We start from the raw sequence: 15,999 nt of genomic DNA on the forward strand, positions 1-15,999 counted from the left end.
TATTATATTAAAATATTTAGTTTCATTATAATTGCTAGCAAGTAAAACTTTAAAATTAAATAATTTTCTTCTTTATACTAAGCTACCTTTTGTAAAACTTTTTCATTTGTAGAAATTGTGTAGATTAGAGAGACAGAGAAGCGGCTTGTGAAGAGAAGATCACGAATCTGTGGAACTAAGAAAGTGTAGCTCTACTATTTTGTCTACCTTTGACCTTTGCTTAAGTTCATGTCTCCTAGGACCAGAGTTTGCATTTAGTGAAAGCTACCCATAGTTCAGCACTGAGACATTAGCTACCAATTCAACAGAGATTAAGTATCTGCTCTTCGTTGAAAGGGCCTTTACAGTATTATAAATATTAAGACAGAAGGAAGCACCTCTGGTCACTGGCCTTCCACAGTGTCACTTGGACACCTTTCAACTGTCTCAGTGGCAGTGTGTGCACACTGATTGTAACTTCATCTGCCTCCAGCTCTTCTTAGTTGCTCAAACCTGAAAGTTAGGCATCACCTTAAGATCTCTTTCTCACCTACCATAGTGGATTAAATATAGAGTTGTGCTCGCTTTTCATCTTCAAAAGGTGATGGGTAAGTGTGGCTGCTGTTTCACGCATGCCACCTGAGTGGGTAATGCCAGCACCCGTCCACGAGCCTCGGGTGCAGTCAGCGTCTCCTGACCTCTGCCATTCAAGAGGCTTCATGAATCCAACCAGGAGGAGGCTTCTTGCTTAAAGGTCTTCAGCGGATTTCCATAGATTAGCAGAAAACACAAAAGTCTTTAACTTACCTTGCAAGACTCTTTACTATAAGCCCCATTTATTTATTTTAGCATGCAGTCTCTATTCTTTATTTCGTTGCCTTTTGGGCACTCGCGATTTTCTTCACCATCCATCGTAGCATGCCATCTACCATTGCCAGGTTCTTTCAACCTCTGTATTTAGAGGCATGTGTTTTCTGGTTAAAAAAATAGTTCTTTATCCAGCTCTATGACTTTCTAATTCAAGTGTCAATTGGAAGAGTCTTTCTTTTCAGAGGCCCTTCTTGCTCCAGGGTAAAAGCATTGCTGTAGCATTTTTACGCTTCTTTCTGGAGCTTAGCTCACCCTCATGACAGCAGAACTTTCAGAGGATATTTAATTAAGTTCATCCAATTGGAAATCATTTTACTGTGGACAAGACATTTAGCTTTTTAAACAAAGCATGCATTCTACCACACTATCACTTCTTTTACAATTCAATTCTTGATCATGCCATGCTGTTAATTATATTAACTTGTAGCTGTTTCTAGTTGCTACTATTCTTTGACCAAAGTATAATTGATTCTGAGTTTCATTACTTTTTGTATTTTTAAGAGTCACACTCACATCATGCTGGCCCTGACCCTGGAGCATGCTGAGATGACGATTGAGGCTGGGCATGGTGGCGCGCGCCTGTAATCCCAGCACTTAGGAGGCTGAAAACGGGAGGATCACTACGTGTCCTATCTGTGTAGTGAGACCCTGAACACCCTTTAGATCCTATACCAAATTTTAAAAAAAAAGAGTCACACTCATGACTTCTCATTTACTTGACTTCTCAGTAGCGTATCAGACCTATTCATGTCCTTTGAGAGTTTTCTGAGTTACTTCTGCTATTGAAGGGCTACCACAAATTCCACAGGACTCTTTTTAAAGCATACTGGGGGATGAACCCAGAATCCATGCATGCTAGGCCAGTGTTCTGCCCCTGAGTCTCATTGCTGGCCTTATGTGGGCTGGCTTTAAACTTACTTGGATTAGTACATATCCTACTGTGATGCAAAGACCTCAGGGTCACAGGCGAGTGCTTCTTCAGGATGCTTGCTGTCTCTAGGAGCTGCGCCATTTGGGTTTGGGTGTTAGGCTTCCTTTTTATCCGGCCTTGAGAACACACTTCGCTATGGAATGAAGTAGGATAGAAAAGGCTGTAGAATATCAGAAATATCTCTTCTTCTCTCATATTCTCTCCCCAATTGTTCTTTAACTTCTTCTGTTCTGCAACCCATTGTTTGATTTTTTGAAAAATTCTGTCTGGTAAGAAATCATATTTAAGTATCTTTTCTTATAGCCCTCTTCAGACTACCCATTATGCAATCTAGTCTGTTTACTGAGTCCTTTCAAAATCTTTGAATTTCTAAAAAGAGTACCAGTTTTTCTCTGGGTTGTAAAAGTCGAAAGTGATTTGACATCAAATTATAGCTTTTTCTCTGTTTTTGAAATGATAATTTAAATAATATACATAATGCAGCTAAGAGTGAGGAGAGAACTGTTGCCGATCAGTGAACTGTGAGCGAAGGGTCCATTTTTGCTCTCCGCACTAGTCTCCTCATTAGATACTTTATGCCTCCTCTGAGCCACCGTCCTTCATCATTCGCTATGTGTTATCACCTATTAAATATTTTGCAGTGGGACTTAGTATGCAATTATCAATCATTCAAGTACTTGGCACATTCCATCACCCTGATGGGCTATCTGTTGGGCATCACTGTATCTGGCTTCACGTCTGACAGGTAAGACTCATCTTCTAAACTGGGAATGCCTTTAAACGAACACACATTTAAAGACATTGGAAAAGGTCTGGCTAAATAGCTCAGTGGATTAAAGCACCTCCAAGCGGGCATAGGGACTGGAGGTTCATTCCCCAGTCCTGCTGTGCCGGCCCCACCCCAGGACATCTGATTGAGACTGGGTGTGGTGGCACATGCCTGTAATCCCAGCACTTGGGAGGCTGTAAACAGGCAGATCACTACGAGTCTGATCTAGTAGTGAGACTCTGAACATCATGTAGACCTTTCCCTAAAACACACACACACAAAAACCTTGTATAAATTTCAGTAAGAATAATGTATATGAAAAATGAGGGTGTGGAAGTTAGAAGGGAAATACTCAAGGTACACGGTTTAATGAAGTAGAAACTTTGGAAGGTTAAAATCAATGGTGTAGATTTCCAATAAAAAAAAAAAAGTTGAACTGATACATAAAGAATTGAAAGTTAATTGGGACACATGTATAAGCACAGCATTCTCTCACCGGTGTGAGAAACTTCAGGGGTAAATAAGGGCCAAAAGGTACAGTAGAAGTTGTGAAGTAGGAAGAAATTGTTCACAAGGAAAGAAGAACTAGGAAGGTAGAAGTGGGAAAAGGAAAGAAAAGTAGTTGAAAAATGATAAAATGGAAAAGCTTTGTAAATGGGGAGCAGAAGAGGGGTTGAAAGGAAAGGAGGGGGTCGGGAAAAAAAAGGGATCAAAATATTTCATATATATGTATGAATTCCCTATGGTGAATATGACTTCTGTGTGTATCTAAGTTGTACCAGGAAAATCAGTTTTTAAAAAATTCAAAATTTTGTTAAAAAATTGGTGAGAAACAAATATGGTTACAGCAAAAAGCTTACAATCATACTCCTGAGAGATAAACTTAAGAAGCTAAATTTTTTGTGGAGAGAAATTAATCTTCCTGCTGAATGTGGTAGTTAATATAACCAGAAAATTGTGGGAACTGAAAACATTGCCTTGTAGTTTCTCTTTTAAAATATAGCTAGAATTCTTAAACGTGATTTAGAAAGGTTAATTTTTGAGCAAAAGAAGAAATTTTATAAAAGGAGGAAATTATATAGATGTGAACATTGTTCATGCAAATATTGATAAAAATTCCAGAAATAAATCAAACAAGCAAAGGCTAGTTAAGGAAAAGATCCAAGTTATTCATGTGACAAAACTTAGATAAATACATTAAGATTTAAATTATTATTTTATTCGCAAATGTTTGGTGTACATCACGAATGCATTCAGTGAGTAGAATTCATTTTAATAAGAGGATGATGTGTTTAGTCTACGTGGACGTCAACTGAAAGAGCAATAACACAAGTAGTTCCGTGAAAACCTACTTGGCAACCACTCCGCTGAATCAAAGACACATGTTACCTAATTTTATTTTTTTATTTTTTATTTTTTATACTTCAATAATTTCATTGAGAAAGCAGTAGCAATGAGATAGTCTCAAAACAGGTTAGTAATACAGTTACAATAATTAATACATTTCATATTGTTGTCTTTATAGTGGTTATTCCTAGTACTCATGAGAGTACTGATATGCAGACATGATATCTTGTCTACACACTATTAGTTCAAAACCTTCTCATTGCACTAAGAGAAAGCAGCTGTGTATTTATGCTATTTTGTATATACAGATATATATTTTTTTCCACTACAAAATGGTCCTTCATTTATATCTCCTTTTTTGCTTACTTTTGTCAGAGATGGGTATTCCTTTGCCATTCATATGTTATAGGTGCTTGAACTCAGCAGAGTAATCCAACATAGTCCAGTAGTCCATAATAGTAGTGGGTTATCCACAAGACTGGCAGTGTTAGAAGTTGTTGACTTGAGCCTTTTACAGCTCAGCATATTAATATGGTCTTACTTTTTATTACCTCAGTTTTATGTTTTTCTGCTGGATGGTTAAAACCAAGATAAAGCAAGACCTATATAACAAGAAATTTGCAAATTAACAGTAATTTTTTAAATTTTTTGGGGGGGTTGTTCTGGGGGTCAAACTCAGGACTTTGCACTTGGCAGGCAGGTGCTTATGCCAAACAGTAATTTTCAGATCCACAAGCATATGAGAGGGACATCGCTGAAAGTGACAAGACATAAATGCAAAGTGGCTGGGACTGACCATAGAACAAGAAAGAGAAGTTTGCACTGTCACTATACACTTCTGAAATCCTATCCCTCTTATCCTTACAGAGTAACAGTGCATTTTAAATATCAATAACTTCATTTTCCTTTACATGAATTGAAACTAATAATATTTGTAACTAATTTAGGATGGCCCCCAATAAATTTATTTAGATTTCACTATATAAAGAATGATACTATTGGTTTTATTAATGACAAAAAAAAAAAAAAGAAAATAGATACCCTTGTAGGTAGCGGAAGAGAGAGAGACCATGTTTGGCCAAGAGCGGCTTGCCAGTGGACCAATGTACTCTGCTGTCCGACGGACAGCCACAGTGCTGCATCCTGTCATAGATTCCTAAAATAAGCTCATACATTTAAGGTTTTAAGTGTTGATACTTTAAATTTAATTTCTTTCACAAATCGCCATATTTTTCACCATTCCCCCTCAAAGTTGGTTTGTTGATGTCTGGATTCAGTACTGAAAGAATAAACTGTAATTTTATGCTTTGTTTTATTTTATTTTTGCGGTACCAGGGACTGAACTCAGGACCTTGCGCTTGCCAGGCAAGTGCTTATTCTACTGAGCTATCTCCCCAGCTTCCAATGCCTTGTTTTAAAAACCATTTCAAATGCATTTAGAAAGTAGAATCTATGCATCTTAAGCTATGAATAGAACAAAGTTCTTTGGAGATAGACCACATTGGATTAAATTATTAAGTCAAATATTTATTCTCCAGATTTTTTGCAATCATCTTTCCTAGTTGGTGTTGAATATCTTAACGTTTAATGTATTTTTAGTTTTAGAAGTGACTGCTGCAATGGAATGGGATGTCTGTGTCCATGAATCCACACAGTTGTGGCACTGGCTTTGAACAGTGACCAATATAATTAGATTTGTGTATACATTGTGGTGCTTCAAAGGCCTATGATTTATGATGAGACTATCACTTTTAAATAAAAGAGTCTCAGTTCAGTGTTCATTTCTCATGCGACATTCGTTTGGGGATGTCCCTGACATAGGAACTTGGAAAACTAAACTGAAAACTGTGACAGGCTTTATGGAATGTCCTACCGGCGTGTAGCTGTTTGCTGACTTTGCCACCCACCTACCTGCTCTTGCCCTAGATATGGAAGGAAGCCCTTGCTGGTCTTCTCCTGCCTCGCCTGTGGTGTTCTGAGCATCTGCTGTGGTTTTGTCCCCACCTTCTCCATTTACTGTACCTTGAAATTCCTCTCCTCTGCATTTGTGAGTGTTATTCAAACCAACCTCATCATCATAGGTGAGCCTTGCTGTGCCTCATCTGCACAAAATATGTTTCCATGTTAAGTTACATTTTTTGCAATCATCTTTCCTAGTTGGTGTTGAGTATCTTAACGTTTAATGTATTTTTAGTTTTAGAAGTGACTGCTGCAAATTGGAAGCCCGTGGTTGTTGCGTCACAGTTGTTGTCTGGGAATGTCGGACACATCTTCCTTGGAGGATTAGCGTATGCTTTCCGAGACTGGCGCAGGCTTCAGTGGGTCTTTGGCTCACCCTTCTTGATTTTTTTTCTCTTCTCTTGGTATGTGAAATTTGTTATGTACTTTGAGCTTGATCATCAATACTCATCATTTTTCTTGTATTAAAGGTAATTTTTAATGAAATAGAAAAGGGTTTATAAATCTGAAAAGAAAATCATCAATGATTGCAGAATTGGGTCTGTATTAAATTTAGAAAAATTGATAAACTTGTAGCTCAACAATTGTACTTTACCTATTCTTTCTTTACTTTTTCTGAGGTCCTTCTCAGATCAAATCACAGAAAACAAAACAAAGAAAAAAAAAAACCTCTAAATTACATCTGCTGACAAGATGTGGAAAAAGATGATTTTTTCCTGATTTCTTTTTGCACTTATTCTTGCATTGATGAAGTTTAATTAATGTTCTAGGGATAAAATAATGGATATCATTTAAAATAGACAAAATGAAAGTTTTGTAATAATTAAAACTTCAAAGAACACAGGAAGTTTCATCTATAAAAATTGTGAATCAGTCTCTTTTTTTTTTGTATTCTTTTAGGGAACGGTCTAGAGGGTGTTCAGAGTCTCACTAGTAGATCAGATTTATAGTGATATGCTTGTTTACAGCCTCCCAAGTGCTAGGATTACAGGCGTGTGCCACCATATCCAGTTTCAATTGCCATCTCAGCACATTCCAGGGGTGGGACCAGGATAGCAGGCCAGGGCATCAAACCCCAGGCCCCTTCAATCCACTGAGCTATTTGGCAAGCCCAGTCATTACTGATATAATAAAAGGAAAAGAAATGGACAAAGAACAGACATATTTAGGTTCTAAATCTGAGAATCTGTATTCCTTATGAGGTAGCCTTCCTTCTATCAAAATGTAGGGTCTCTGGAAATAGGCCATGATGGTACAGTTGATGAGTAGGTAGAGAGAGTGTTGAATCCAAGTACTCTTTTCCTCAACAAGAGCAATTATATGTACATGCTGTCAAAATCATTGCTTTATGAACAGGACGTGCATCTCTCTTGACTGGGAGATGAGACCTCTCATTAATAACTCTCTGTCTGCTTTATAGTTGTTGCTTCACAGAGTCGATTCGCTGGCTTTTGGTTACTGGAAAAACACAACAAGCTGCCAAAGAACTAAAAAAAATTGCCTACATCAATGGAAAGAAAGATGTTGTACAAAATTTGACTACTGAGGTAAATGAAACATAGATCCTTTTTCTCTAATTATGCTCTTCATTATCATCACTAGATGCAACAGTCAAGTGACATTTTTATACACAGCAAGAAATTAAAGGGGCAGGAAACAGTGTGAATAGTCTGCTATTCACACTGGCATTTGTATGCACTTGTACTTATGGACTTACAAAAATCTTTTTTAAATTATCTTGGAAATTTAGGTACAGTAAGTGTTTAAAAAGTTCTTGCTGTGACCTTTTCAGCAGGCGTTGAAGGAAATAAAGAAGACAACACTCATTCTCTCTTCTGATTGTCTATAGGCTTGTTCCGTCATTTTTATTCTTCTAACGTGATATCCCTAGTGACTGGTTGTTCTAGACCATTCTAAAATTCCTGCCTGTACTTCTATCTTGTAGAAATTATCTAATTATCTATGTGTTCAAATGTGACTTGTTTCTCTTTAAAGGACGTGAGTGACTTCTTAGAAAAAATGATTACTTTTCATTTCTGCTGTTTGTTTACCATTAATATTTTTGGGAAACTATAATCAAGAATTCAACATGAGCATTTTCCCTCCTAAGCATTTTCTACTCTTAGACGTCTGCTGTAAGCTAGGTTTTATTACATATCTAAGAAGATTTGCTTGTGTTAATAGATTTATGTGCATGTTAGGTCAATTGTAATCATCAAGTTGCTTTAGATCAAAAGAAAGTAAAGACCAAGGAAGTCAATTAATTTTCTGCAAACAATATCATGTGTAACATATTGATTGGAAATGGTCTAATACAATTTCTTGGACATTTCATGTTCAAATATGTTTCAGTGTATGATTTCTGTAAGAGCAGAATAGGTTAAAAACTTAGATATGCATATTGCTATTCTTTGTTACACTATATTGTTTGAAGTTTTAACAGGGTATTGTATCAGGCAGGGGCCTGTGGGTGTTGGGGGCCCTTGGTAAAGACACTTTAAGGGGGGCAGTCCTGTTAGGTCTAACAGTGATTTATAAGACTTTGGAGGTCTGTCTTCAAGAAACACACTTGACTAGGAACTTTCAACCCTGGCAGCAGCAACACTGGCAGCGAGGAGGCCCTTATGGCTCCCTGAAAATATTCCCAATAGTCAGGAGAGGCCCCTGGCAATGCCTTAGCAAGTCATAGAAGTTTTTTTCTAGGAAGTTGCAGTCTCAGGCTCCTCAGACTAGAGAGTAGTAAAAGGATGTAAAGTGTGGCCAGGAGACACAATCATGTCCCATTAGGAGCAGTGAAAGGTGTTCCACCCCTTCGGCTGAAGACACTTATTTTGAAGAAACATAGCTACTATAAGTTGCAGCCACAGGCAAAGGTATGCTATGCACAAGGGGTGCCTTACTGTGTCTCCAATAGGGGCCATGCAAGAAGAACATATGAGAACATGTGAGTGTGACAGTGCAGTTGAGTAGGTGTCAAACTAGAAAAAAGGTCTTGAAACTACGTCGTCAAGCAATTTGTCATACATCAACTGGTCATAGGGGAGCTCTTGGAGAAGGACTGTAACAAAGTCCAGAAAACCTCCAAGGCAAACTGTTTTGAGAGAGGTGATATATATATTTGGCATACTATTAGAAACAGGGGCATTTGTAATTTATGGCAGTTCCCTTTAAAGAGCAGTTTGCGATCTTCCACAGGCTCACAGATATAAGTCTACTGGACTCTATGTGTCTGGTTGTGTGTAGCAGAGCTCATTTATCTGCCGCTGTTGTCCCTAAAGGTGAAATCAATGGCTTTATTTGTGAGTGATGCACCTAGGAATCATCTCTGATCACTTGGACTACAGTGAGAGTTGAAAAGATAATGCCGTGGAGACTGTCCCACCATGGTTTGTTTATGTCCTGAGCAGCTAAGCTTTTGGTTGATACTAAAGTCCAGGACAAGAGAGGTTCAGGCTGCAGTGGGAATGGAGTTCATCTGTTTCAAGGCTAATAGGATTGTTGCAACTGGGCTGGGGATTTCACCTGCTGCAGGGGTCCCTTGGTTTCCTCATCTATCAGGATGGCATTCCCGAGGGAGAGTTGCCCACATAGGAGTTCAAAGGGAGTTAGCCCTTGAAAACAGGATAAATCAAACAAATAAGTAAGCCCATCAAAGGCTAGAATATAGTAGTCAGGACTCCCTAGGTTCTTCCTTATTTCTCCCAGCTCAGCATGAGTGAAATTTGATGGTCTATTTCTCCTCCCCTCTGAATGCATAAGGAAGCATATTTGCATTGGGCTGGGGAGAGTTTATCTCCAAATAAAGTGGAGCTGAGTCTTGGTTTCTTCCCTCCAAGGGCATGCATTTATCTGAGGGAAGAGGTCTGGACTGACTGGCTACAGAGTAAATTCTGCTGAAAAACAAGTGACAGGGGTGGTCTTAGAGAATGAAGAACAGCTGCACACAGGACTTCATTCTGTTTCTCCTCTCACAAAATACATCTAAATGTAGGATGGTATAACTTAGAAAGCTCCTGTCAACTTTCCCCTGTTGCCCAAGTGGTAGAGGACCCATGTCTCCATGTTACATAAGATGCGAGCTTTTTCCTAAGAGTCTGGGGCTCCAGTTCTTCCTGGCAGTAGACATTCCAAAGGCTACCAGGGAGGGTTTTCCCACCCCTATCTGTGTTGAAAAAGAATAACAACATGAAAATGGAAGCCTGTGAGGTTCTAGTTATCTGGGTCCTGGAAACCTGGTCTTGAGCATTGGGGTAGGATGAACCATTGTTGGTTTGGGCAGTGAAATCCATTTCCCTAGGTGGAAGTGGTATCAGTTCCCTGGGATGAAGCAATCTCTAGTCCCTGTGCCCCTCCTCCTTGGCCTGTGAACTCGGCACAGGAACTTGGAAGAATGAGGTCTGAGGTCTGATCAGGACCAATGATGGGTCAAGTCCCTTGTAGTTTTGCCTACAATTTGGGTAGGCATGTTTAGGCCATTATTGATGTGGAAAACATTTCCAAAAGGCTCCCTCTTTAAGAGGCCTAAGGAGGGACAGAATGATTAATTGAAGCAAAATTAAGACTGTTTTCTCTGTTGAAAAAGCTATAGTTGGCCTGGAACCTTGAAATCCAAGGCCACAAAGGATGGATAGAAGGAAGGTAACTAAGGGAGAATGAGGTGCTTCGCATTTTGTCCTTTCAGAAATTCTATCTTGTGTAATAACTCAAGGGGGACAAAGACTAATTCTGAGACCAGATATCCAGACCTGAGAATGTCAGTTGGTGGTTCCACTCCATGACAGAAAGGATGAGTGAACATTAGGTATCATTTCAGGTCACTACCGAAAAGAAACAGACATTCCATAATACCTATTAAAAGTTTCATCTTGATCAAATTTGCAAAATGACCAGTTTGAGGCAGGCAGTTTTAGAAATTAGTGCAGTTCCTTACCCATGAGAAATAAAGCGGCAACCCCAGGAAAGAGCTTCGGGGCAAAGGAAGTGTCTAGAGAGAAGGCAGGTGAGTCTGACCCTTACTCTTGGCCAAGGCTCTTGGCAATTGTTGCTTTAGCAGTCAAGGGAGCTCGCCAGCCAATAGCGCAGTGAGGCAAGAAAGCCTACCATGTCTCTCCTGTCGTCAGCGCTGGCGCTTGAGGTCTCCCCACACCCAGTGGGGAGCACAGACAGGAAGCTCTCCCTGTGACACGCTGTGGAGGGGGAATCCTGGTGAGTGAGTGGAAAGGACAAGAGAGCATCCTCCCATACTCACTACTACTTAGGCTGGGGATGTGGACTATGTCTCAGGAATTTGACGGCCTTTCTGTGGAGTATCCTGGGTTTCCTCTCCAAACATTCAGTCAGACAGGGAACTGGGTGGCTGGGGTCCACCAGTGAAGAGACCCTCTCTGTCACTGGCTCGTCTCTTCGCCCTGGCTGCAATGCTGGGGTACGCTGAGGCTAACTTGGAGCTAAGGCTGACGTAGCCTTTCTCATACAGCATAAAGGACGCAGAACGTGAGTGTAAAATAAAGAAGGAATTTGAATGATGATATCACAAAGGTGGAGGAGGGGTTGGCTTTGGGGGTGGGGAAGGAGGTGTGGGTGTGTGCGGCAGCTGCACACAGCAAGAAAGCTGAGTTGCATGGACAGCTTGAAGCGTGCTTCTCGGCGTGGTGTCTTGACCTTGTCCACACTGATAGGGGTAAGCTGATCTAAGACTAGCTATTTCACTGTTTGGTACAATGTGGGTCTTAGTTTTCACTTTGGGGGTAAGCCATGGGCACAGAGCAAAATGTACGCAAAGATCCCACGCAGGGCAGGGTCTCCTAAGCGTGTCACAGCATCAGTAAGCATGTAGTCACTTCCAGGACGTGCTGTCTGTGTGCCGCACGGCCCCTACGATGCGTATAGAAACGAGTTCCTAGACACCTTTACAAGTGTCAAAGCCATAAAATCAGAACATAAATATTTTATAAAATATGGTGTTTATATTTTCTAACTATGCTAAATGGATAGCAAACTAGAATATATAAAGTAGCAATAGTATAATAAAATTTTAATTGATACAGTCCTCACAGAATACAAGAAACAGAGAGATGAAATATGAAATTCTCAAGAGTGATGTTAGTGTTTTTATAAAAATCTTAAATCAGTTCTGAGCACCATTTAGCTAGCAGGATTGTATCAACCAGAAAAGTGCACCATTGAGTTCTCATAAACAACAAAAATGATTATTAGAATCATTTAAAAAAGTATGTTTACTATAACATACTACTTGAGTGCAGTTTTGTCAGGTAGAAATGTTTATGAATGTCTTTTAATGATGTAAATGTTAAATGACTTTGACAGTTCTTTTATACCCTGTATATCATCAATGATTTTACAAGATTATCCAACATAGTTTCATACAATTATCATTTATTTTGTGTTTCCGGGGTAGAGTGGTAGAATTCAAGGGGAAAGTAGGATGAAGCTTTACAAACACAGTTTCGTTCTGTTGAGTCCCAGTTCTTTCTTTTTTTTTAATTTAAGGCTTTGATATCTAAAATGGGAGAAGTGACTGTACCCAGAAACCATTTCCAAATGAAACAGATCATTGTGAACCCAATAATATTCAGGATCATACTCTGTGGGTTTATTCTCTGGTAAGTAGTTCACATTTATTCTTGAACACATTCAGCAGTTTCTGCATCATGGTATACTCTTTGCAGACCACCTGGCTTAAGGGAACAGTTTTTCCCCTTGTACTCGAGACAACAAAAGAGAATACAAAGCAGGAAAGACTAAAACAATCTTGGTGAAACAAAGTTTGTGGAAATGGGCTTACGGAATAGTGAAATCCAAAGAGCTAAAGTTATCTTGTGAGATTTTGAGGAATCATAACAGTCATTTTCAGAATATGTGGGGAGCCAGTAGGACATCCACTATCACCACTTCTGTTTACTATAATTCCTGAAACACTATTCAGATAATAAGACAAGAGAAAAAAAAGGGAGATGGGTAAGTAGGAAGAGATCAAATTATCATTATTTGTGGATGACATGTTCTTCTACATAGGCCCCAAAAGACTCCTTGACCTAATACCCAAATTTTTCAGTGTAGCAGGATAAAGTCAGTGCTCAAAAATCCTGTACACCATATCAAACTCATTGAGAGGGAAATTAGGAGAGCAACAACCTTCACATAGCACCAAGAAATGAAATCTTAGGAATTAACCTAACAAAGGAAGAGAAAGACCACTACAGTGAAAACTACAGCACTCTCAAGAAGGATCTTGAAGAGGATAAGAAATGCAGAAAGATATCCCCTGCTCCCTGATAGGCAGAACCAAGAGGTTGAAGTGGCCAAGCTTCCAATACTAGTAGATAGACTTAAATGGAATTTCCATCAAAATACCAATAATGTTCTGGAGAAGAAAATTCTAAGGGAAGAACTGGAGAAGAATATCCTAAAATTTATATGGAACCATAAAAGACCTAGAATAGTAAAAGCAATTCTAGGCAACAAGAGCAAGGGAGGGGACATCATAGTCTTGGATTTCAAGTTACACTACAAAGCTGCAGTGGAAAAAACAGCAAGGTATTGGGGGGGGGAACAGACTCAGGGAACAATGGAATAGAAAAAAGTAAAGAAATGGCTCCCAGCATAGTTAGTTAAATTCTTCTGAAAAATGGGTCAAATACCTTTGCTGGAGAAAACGTATCTGTAACAAATGCAGCTGGAAAAACTGGTTATGCACATGCTGAAGGTTGGGCTAAGACCCACATTTTTGACCAAGCACTAATATAAAATCAAAAGGGATCAAAGATCTAAATACTAGAACAGAAACATTTAATTTACTGGAAGACAAAACAAAATCTTTGAAGACACAGACAAAGTCTTTCTGTACAAAATCCCAGTTGCATAAAATGTTATACCAAGAATCAACCAATGGGGTCACATCACACTAAAAAAGTTTATTAAAAGCAAAAGAAATCACTAGCAATGAAGAGACCACTTACAGAATGGGAAAAAATTTCTTGGCTACTCTTCAGACAAAGGACTAATAGTTTGAATATATAAAGAATTCAAGTCTCCTACTAATCTGTTTTGAAATTGTGTTTTATTATTATTTTTCTTGTTAGAATAAAAAAAGAATTCAAACAAGTTTAGATAGCCTGTGTTTAAAGGCACAATTAAAAAGTGCATCTGAAATACATAAATATTTCTCAAATGAAATCACACAAATAGCTAGCAAATACACGAAACAATGTTCACCACCACCAGTGATTTGAGAAATGAAAATTAATACAGCACTGAGATATCTCTCCTCAGGAAGAATGAGTATATTCAACAAATGAACATAACAAATGCTGGAGAGGCTGTGGAGGAAAAGGAACACTTCTCCATGTTTGGAGAACTGTAGACTGAAGCAACTATAGAGCATAGAGATTCATCCAAAAGCCAAAAGGAAAATTCCATTTGACCAGCTATTCACTTTCTTTCCCCAAAAGTTTTTTTCCTGTGTAGTGAGGAAGGCTCATAATAGGCTTATTCACTAAAGGTCACTGAGAGTGAAAATATATTTTAATGAAAACATTTTCTCACCAACTTCACTTTTTTTTTGAGACAGACTATCACTACGCAGTGTAGGCTGGCCTCAAGCTCACAGCAATCCTCCTGCCTCAGCCTCCTGAGTGCTGAGATTACTGGCATGCATCACCATGTCCAGCCTCGCAACAACTTTAAATATAATTTGTGTTTTGTAATATACGAACCTCTGTGGCATCAGGACTTGTTTCCTGCTCCACAGGGTTTTTTTTTTTTTTTTCAGGCAAGCTTTTACTTTGTTATTAGGCTGGCCTTGAACTATGTAGCCTGGGTCTGTCCATGAACTTGCAAGAATCCTCCTGGCTCAGCTCCCTCAGTGCTGGGCTTCCAAGTGTCCACAGGCTTCTGAGTGTCAAATGCCCCTACATTACTAACTACCCAGTACTCTTGAGGCACATGTTAGCCATGTTCTCCTCTGTGGGAAGTCCTTGCGGCAGCTTCAGGGGCTAGATTCTTATGGGATACTGAACCACTTTCAGTTTTGAATTTACTGAAGGAATGTTCTTATGAACTTGAGGAGTGTGGGCTTTTCCTAATCCAAGCATCTTTATGATTTTTTCCCCCAGAACTGGGGACTGAACTCAGACCCTTGCACTTTCCAGGCAAGCACTTACTCTACTGAACCATCTCCCTAGCCCTAACCCAAGCATCTTGATTACATCTTTCTCCCTATACAGTCATCTTATTGTACTTTTTATTCTGGTAACAACATGCAGTTTATGAGGGTGCTGTGGATCACCACCATACTTTTCATGGTCTTTAGGTGAAGGCTGAAACACTGTATCTGGAATTCTTGAGTTGGTGACTTTATGATGAATCCAATCTGCACCCATGAGAGATGTCACCTGTTTTGTCACAGTCTGTAGCCTGTCTGGGGGCCTGTGAGCCACTGAATGCAAAATCCTTGCCATAGTGTCATAATTATTTGTCTTCAGAGGTTGTCGCAAGCAAACAGATCTACTGGGGAAATGCTCTGGAAATAGACAGGTTCTCCCCTTCTCTGATGCAGCGCCTGTTAAACATCCAGTCTGAACTTCTGCCTCCCCAAAAGTTAAAGTGATCACATCATAGTGAAGTATGCGCATCCAGCTCAATTCACAATAGCTAAATCTTGGAACCATGTATATGTCCACCAAGATATAAGTGGATAAACACATGTGGGTTTATACAGAAGGGAATACTAATCTGCCAAAAAGAAGGGTAAATTCGAGTTATTTGTAGAAAAATGGATGCATCTTGTGACTGTAATGTTAAGTGAAGTAACTCAGACACACCAGTTTAAATGCAGTATGGTTTTTCTTACATGAAAATGTCTTGAGAGATAGATGATAGATACATATCAACATAAAAGACATAATAGGAAAAAAGAGAAACAAACAAAAAAGGGATTGTAATTCAGCATGGACAAAGTTATGCCAAGGGCTGGGGAGGTAGTTCAGTAGAATAAGTGCCTGCCTGGCAAGCACAGGGTTCTGACCTCAATCTACAGTACGAAGAAGAAGAAGAAGAAGAAGAAGAAGAAGAAGAAGAAGAAGAAGAAGAAGAAGAAGAAGAAGAAGAAGAAGAAGAAGAAGAA

At 39.2% G+C, this 15,999-nt stretch overlaps 1 protein-coding gene across 2 annotated transcripts in view; it reads left to right on the forward strand.

Annotated features, from left to right (window-relative positions):
- The window catches only part of LOC101575191 (solute carrier family 22 member 22-like), a 49,740-nt gene that overhangs the window by 8,365 nt on the left and 25,376 nt on the right, over window positions 1–15,999 (forward strand). For both annotated transcript variants that reach the window (XM_023718742.1, XM_023718743.1), the window contains exons 3-7: window positions 2,422–2,525; window positions 5,823–5,977; window positions 6,091–6,259; window positions 7,276–7,402; window positions 12,366–12,478. In XM_023718742.1, the coding sequence (XP_023574510.1) occupies window positions 2,422–2,525; window positions 5,823–5,977; window positions 6,091–6,259; window positions 7,276–7,402; window positions 12,366–12,478 (668 nt within the window). The remainder of the gene's footprint in view (window positions 1–2,421; window positions 2,526–5,822; window positions 5,978–6,090; window positions 6,260–7,275; window positions 7,403–12,365; window positions 12,479–15,999) is intronic.

This window comes from Octodon degus, unplaced genomic scaffold, assembly GCF_000260255.1.
Source record: "Octodon degus isolate 3935 unplaced genomic scaffold, OctDeg1.0 scaffold00062, whole genome shotgun sequence".
Classification (NCBI taxonomy): Eukaryota; Metazoa; Chordata; class Mammalia; order Rodentia; family Octodontidae; genus Octodon; species Octodon degus.